The 6,601-nt window shown below is 37.3% G+C and overlaps 1 protein-coding gene across 1 annotated transcript; it reads left to right on the forward strand.

Moving 5' to 3' along the window:
- The first annotated feature begins 1,321 nt into the window (after positions 1 to 1,321).
- LOC110027254 (UDP-N-acetylmuramoyl-tripeptide--D-alanyl-D-alanine ligase-like) lies at positions 1,322 to 5,325 on the forward strand. The gene is made up of 4 exons (XM_020728602.1): positions 1,322 to 1,481; positions 1,590 to 2,684; positions 4,340 to 4,488; positions 4,581 to 5,325. The coding sequence occupies exons 2-4, from the start codon at positions 1,647 to 1,649 to the stop codon at positions 5,152 to 5,154; spliced, it is 1,761 nt and encodes a 586-aa protein (XP_020584261.1). The 5' UTR covers positions 1,322 to 1,481; positions 1,590 to 1,646; the 3' UTR covers positions 5,155 to 5,325.
- Positions 5,326 to 6,601: the final 1,276 nt, after the last annotated feature.

Genomic DNA, 6,601 nt, shown 5'->3' on the forward strand with positions numbered 1-6,601 from the left:
GTGTGCAGGTTTACAGTTTCACATCTCATCGTCTACTGGTTATACATAGATTAGTTGTTTTGAGATTGAATTTAAGGGGAGGAAAAAAAAACACCGCATTTATTGGATTATGAGTTCTTGAAAGCTCAAAGCATGAAGCAAACATGAAACGAGCAATGGATGCAATGAGTAGTAATAAATAGTTCAGGTGATTTAATTTGGGTTAGAAGGTTAACATTAGACATATAAATTGTTATTTCAGTGTGAAAACCTCATGATTTTATGCTTTGTTAAAAGGCAACACCCTTGATTGTGTCGAGTTTGATATTATTACTGAACATAATTACAATTTCTATATATATACATAAGACATATTTATATTGTTAGAAATGGTAATATTTTTTTATTATTAATTTCTCTTTAAAAATATAGAAAATATTCAGCCAAACATCTTTTATATATTTTTTATTTTTAAGAATAAAAAAATCAAAATTGTACCAAATGCATTTTTTAGAAGTGTTTTTACATCAGAAGCACCTAATTCTTATGCATTTACTTATCTCACACCCACCCTACCTATAGAAAAAAATGTAATCCACCCTTTATAGATCTTTTCAAACATAAGAAAAAAATCAAAGGTAAGGTGTGAAATACCTAAATGCATAAGAATTAGATGCTTTCTAAGTAAACTTTTCTTTTAGAAATATAAAACACAAAATAAAATGAAAACAAAAAATAAAAAATAAAATTTTATCTTGTTGCACATAACTCCTTAGTATGAGGAAAAAATATTACATCAGTACTACACACGTAGAAGTAATGTGCGTAGCCAATGAAATCATGTCACAACACCCCGCGCGACAGGGAAAAAAAACGGCACAATAACACGGAGAATAATCTCCCGTGTTATTCATGTGTTATTGCGTGTTATTATGTGTTATTATAACACCAGAATATTTTCAGGACACAATAACACATGAATAACACACAATAATACCTGAGTAACACGGGGAATATTCCCGACAAAGAAAAAAACGGCGCTGTAACACGGGAGAATATTCTCCCCCGTGTTATTCATGTGTTATTCATGTGTTATTATATTATTATAACACCAAGAATATTCTCATGACACAATAACACATGAATAACACACAATAACACATGAATAACACGGGGGGAATATTCCCCGTGTTACTGCGTTATTTTTTTCTGTCGCGCGGGGTGACGTGATTTCATTGACTACATACGTTATTCTACGTGCGTAATCTTATGTAATATTTTTTATAGTACGAGAAATCTATTCCCTCAACATGCCGAGACTTTAAACCACTGGCCGGAAAGTATATGACTACCGGACATACCGTATCCCGATGAAATATTTTCTACGTATATAAAAATCCTTCTTCGAGCCGAACGATTAAAACATGATTCGCCTTCTTCTCCTGTTTCACTGGGTAGAGATCCCCAATCCAAGTAGCTCCAGGCTATTTGTTGCATTCCAGGTATTCACCAATCCTGTTCTTTTAAGGAATCCAATTCTGATCGGTGTTTGCTGTGATCAGACAGAGGAATCAAATAAAATTGGCCATGGTTTTCTTCTTATTGATCAGCTACCGGAAGCTCAGTCAAATCTGATCTGAACCCTAATTTCACTTGATTTAGAGACAATGGACAGCTTTTCTTGGACATATGGATCTAGGGTTTTACAAAGCAGAGGATTGCGCCACTCTAGTAGACACGCCTCGCACTCAAAACCGAGGAAAAGGTTCGATACATCAGAGAAACTGAGGCACGCAGCACATACACAAACGAGTTTGATGCCGCTTCTCTGCAGCTATCATCAATTTTCTGATTCCCGCAGCATTAGGTCCTTCATCGCTCATTCATATTCAAGGGATACCGTGATCTCTGAGACTTCAAATGTGGAAGCCACGCCAAGCCCTAATCCAGGTTTGGTTTATGAATCATTCGGAACTAGAGTTTTTCCTGATGAATACTCGTGGAGTACATTTGAGATCGCTGAAGCTGTTAATGGAGAGATTGTTAGATGGGGTCCCTCTGGGAGTATTTCAATCGATACCAGGAGGTTGTTGCCGGGTCAATGGTTTTTCGCCATTTCTGGACAGAATTACGATGGCCATGATTTTGTAAATGAGACATTGGCTACTGAAAAGGGTTGTGTTGGAGTTATTGGAAATAGGGTATGCAGAGGTTGGGCAAATGGTTTCGTTAAGATTAATGGTGATACCGATGCAGCTCTTGAGAAAATGGCGAAGTTTGCCAGGAATAGGTTTGGAGGCATAGTGGTGGGTTTGACAGGAAGTGTTGGGAAGACGACGACGAGAACCATGATCACGCTTGCGCTTGGGAGCCTCGGTCGCATCTACCAGACCAGTGGGAACTTGAATGCCATGATAGGAGTTGCCTTGACACTAATTGGTATTCCATTGGATGCAAAAGCTGCAGTTGTTGAGCTTGGGATGAGTAGGATGGGAGAGATTTTGAGAGAGGCAAGAATTTGTTGTCCGTCGGTGAGAGTGATTTTGAATGTTGGTCCATGTCATTTGGAGTATCTGCATAGTTTGGAGAATGTTGCAAAGGCAAAAGGGGAGATTTTGGAGGAAGTAAAGGCAGGGGACGTATGTGTGCTGAATGGTGATGATCCTTTAGTTATGAGTATTCCTGTTCCATGTGGGGTGAGGAAGGTAAATCTTCATTGCATTGTTGTTTTTGTTTAGCTCATGGCATTTTCATAAGTATTGAATCTAGAACACATAGTATGCATTATGATTGCCTTAAGAGATTGGGTCAGTTTTATTTTGAAGTGGTATGGGTCTAGATGTTGTTGCACTCTTTTAGAGATGCATTTTTCAAGCGTTCATCGAATGATAATCTTATTTCTTATCTTATCCAACCAGCCTCAATAGTTATATTTTGTTTAGCTTTCACTTTATAACTTCTTGGCACTCTTTTAGCGTAACCAAAATAATATATGTTGTTGGAACGAAGTGCCAAAAGTATCTGATGTTAAAGTGTCACAAGGATTGGTGTCATTGTGTCTGAAGTAAACACAAATGAAAAGGAGAAAAAAGACGAACACTAAGGGTGTGTCTTGCTGAAACACATATTTACGTTGAATAGGATTTAGTAAATTTGATAAATATGAATTTATATTGACGGAGATGGCCATAGAGATGCTACTCGCGGTACGATGAAGTAAATCATTAAATTCACCTCATTATCGGATTTAATAAATCAGGATTTACATCATAAAAGATGTCACGACCCGATTTGAGACTTAGAATTAATCAAGATTGATGCAGACGGTCAGACGGTGAGAATGAAATATTCTATATTCATTTTTTATAATTAATATTTAACAAACGAAAGAGTCACTATAGAAAATAAAATTAAACCAAAGTAGTTATAAATTTACCTCAAGTCATGTTATTTGTGTCTTCTATAAACATTTCCATAACGTCGCCCTCACTTGCTCGACGACTCTTCCTTCGGCTTCAATTGCAAACTTCATCGCCCTCGTCGAGCCGAAATGCTTCATCTCCTCTGTTCGACAGTCACAAGCATCGTCGCTCGTCGACGTCGTCTTCTTTGGCTTTGATTGATGCTCAGGAAAACCCTAGTTTGTGCTCGTCGATCTTCCTGCCTTTGTACGCGTCGATCGACCCCCTAGGTAAGTCATTCACACTAAGGCTCGGCGTCTGCTATGAAGCCTCTCAATCTCCTCCCAGCCTCTCTTCATACACGCCAATTTATAGAACGAATTCACCCCTTCGAGGTCCCCACCCCCCTTTTTTCGAGGAGATGAAACGAGGCGTTAAAAAAGAGAAGGAATATGGGAAAAATCAATTTAATGAAGCGTTGGATTTAATTTTCATTTTTGTTTTTATGTTTGGCTAGATTTATGTTAAATTCATGCTAAATCCTATTACAAGTATAGGACCAAACACCCTCCCCCTAAGATGCTAGGATTTGCATGGTTCGCCTTCAACTAAATTTTAGTCTACTAGAAGAGAGAGAGAGAGAGAGAGAGAGAGAGAGAGAGAGAGAGAGAGAGGACTAAACGAGGGAGGATTCAACCCACCACAACCTTCATTTACAAATGAAGAGCTCTCACCAAACCCCTTCTCCTAAATCCCTAACATATCCACACACAACGAAGAATAAGAAACCCTAGAATTTCAGAATATTGAGGCCACCAAAACCCAAGAAATCTTCTTCTCTTATGCACTACCAACTCTCCACTATCCTCCAAAAACCCTAACGGCTCAGATGGTATGCGCATATATTGAGTCGCATGTGCTAATTCATCTTGCCGTCCTATAATGCCTTCAATTATTAGGTACTTTTTGGACGAGGAATTGGATGCGATGTTAGGTTGGTGTCTGCTGAGAACATTAATGGCGGCCGTGCCGTTCGTGTCGTAATCGAAAGCAGAATTCCTGCATCCATCAACCGATTTAAATCTGCAGGCAAGAGGACATCAGAAATGTAAGATGCTTCTGTTCTTCGTTCTTTTCAAAACTTTTCAGTACGCATATAAAAGTAGGACGGATTGCCTTACAATCTCTTATCTCATTCAGGGTAGAATTCATGATCCATGGTCCTGGTCTTCACCAAGCCATGAATGCCTGCGCCGCCACAGCCGTCGCCGTCGCATTAGGCGTACCTCTCCCGCAAATCGCCGAATCCCTCTCGAGGTTCCGTCCACCACCCATGCGCTCCCAAATCGTCACCACGAGGAGCGGCATCATCGTCATCAACGATGCCTACAATGCCAGCCCTCCGAGCATGGCCGCCGCCATCGAATCTCTCAAGAGCTTCGACTGTGCCGGCAAACGAGTCTGCGTGCTCGGCGACATGTTGGAGCTGGGCGCGAGTGAAGCTGCTGCGCATGAACTGGTGCTCCGGCTCTGCTGCGATGATGCCATTGGGATTGTTGTGCTTGTTGGAGAGAGATTCATGGCTGCCGGGAGAAAATTGGAAGTGTTGGAGAGGAGTGGTGTCGTTTGGAGTTCGGATGCGGAATCTGTTGTGGGTAGGGTTGGAGGGTTGTTGGGTTTGGGTGATGTTGTTTTGGTGAAGGGGAGTCGGGGGATGGAGATGGGGAAGGTGGTTTCTGCTATTAGTGGTATTGGGAGGGGGTCAGATGTGTGATTGGGAAAAAAATTGCTTCGTTTATAACCTCTCAATATCGTCCTTGTAACCTATTTGTAGGTTACAGACGTACGCAGCTCTGCGTACGTCCTATGTACGTAAATTTTTTTCGTGTGATTGGGGATGATTTTAGGAAAATTTGGGAAGTTTAGTGATGTGATGTTTTTACGAGGAGAAATTTTAAAATAAATTAATTTGTTAATATAAAATAAGAATTTCGTATTTCAAAATATAATTTTATATATCGGCCCTCACTTTTCTAATTTTCTATCTTTTCATTTTTTTTTGAGTCTTCAAAAAATTTTGAGCATTAGTATTTTCAATGTGGGAGAAAATGTCTAATCATTCGTCTATCATCTGATTCACAAATTTATGTGGCTCGACAGTTTTTTTTAGTATTATCATTCATTATTATAATTGTGAGATGTGTGAAGAAATTTTTTTTTTTTTAAGATTTACTTACATATCACTTGATTATTATGTATTTATATATCTAATATTTAAATTTTAATTTTTACATATAGGTTACTTAATGTTTGCATGAAAGATGTGTATTTAATATTTTTATAGTTAAAATAATGATATAAAAAAAGTAAAAATTATGTTTTAAATATGTTAAAAAAACATTGGATGATGAGAAAGAATAAAAAGGAAAATAAGGATATTTTTTTTACAACTTTTTATTAATTATTCCATCTAATTGAGTGACAACCACATGCATGGATTAGCTTTATCTTTGTGTCCTTTGTGGGTCGACCAAAGCTTGGACTGCGAGCATGGAGAACCACCACCAGTTGTGTAATGAATACCTTTGGTGGCTTTGATGGCTTTGATGGCTTGCCAAGAGTATTTGAGATACATCATCATCACTTTTATCTTAGTATAATCAGAGTGGGAGTGGGTAATCCTAGCACTTAGATTTATCCTATATTTAAGTATGAATTTATGTGATTATAGATTTATGTAAATGAATGAACATGTGACTCTTTGAGGGATCTTTGAAAAAAAAAAAAATTGAATTTAAATTAATCTCTAGTGGATATTAATTGTATAAGATATATAGAATATATCTCAAAAATTGAAAGGGCTTAAAAACTTAGTAGTTGAGCTCTCATTTTCATTTTAGGACAATATAATATAACCCAATTTTTTAAATTATATTAAATATATAATAATATTCATAATTAGATCAAAGCATATTTAGAATTCTAGGAGTTTATCATAGCATTAATTATAGAAATTATTTTTAATAAATAAGTATCTATATATATATATATATATAGAGAGAGAGAGAGAGAGAGAGAGAGAGAGAGAGAGAGAATTGTAAAGCAACACATGTTGAGTAAGAACTATGTATGATCATATTATTGGACCATTTGTGATCTCAATTAGATAGTTGACTTTTGAATGATTAAGATATAAATATGACACTCTTTATTAGGAGTGT

Source organism: Phalaenopsis equestris, unplaced genomic scaffold, assembly GCF_001263595.1.
Source record: "Phalaenopsis equestris unplaced genomic scaffold, ASM126359v1 Scaffold000421, whole genome shotgun sequence".
Lineage (NCBI taxonomy): Eukaryota > Viridiplantae > Streptophyta > Magnoliopsida > Asparagales > Orchidaceae > Phalaenopsis > Phalaenopsis equestris.

What these genes read in the sequence shown, in the direction of transcription:
- LOC110027254 (XM_020728602.1), top strand. Translation starts at nt 1,647, where the DNA reads ATGGACAGCTTTTCTTGGACATATGGATCTAGGGTTTTACAAAGCAGA. An exon ending in TTCCATGTGGGGTGAGGAAG is followed by an intron (nt 2,685 to 4,339) that starts GTAAATCTTCAT and finishes TTCAATTATTAG; the next exon opens with GTACTTTTTGGACGAGGAAT. An exon ending in GGCAAGAGGACATCAGAAAT is followed by an intron (nt 4,489 to 4,580) that starts GTAAGATGCTTC and finishes TATCTCATTCAG; the next exon opens with GGTAGAATTCATGATCCATG.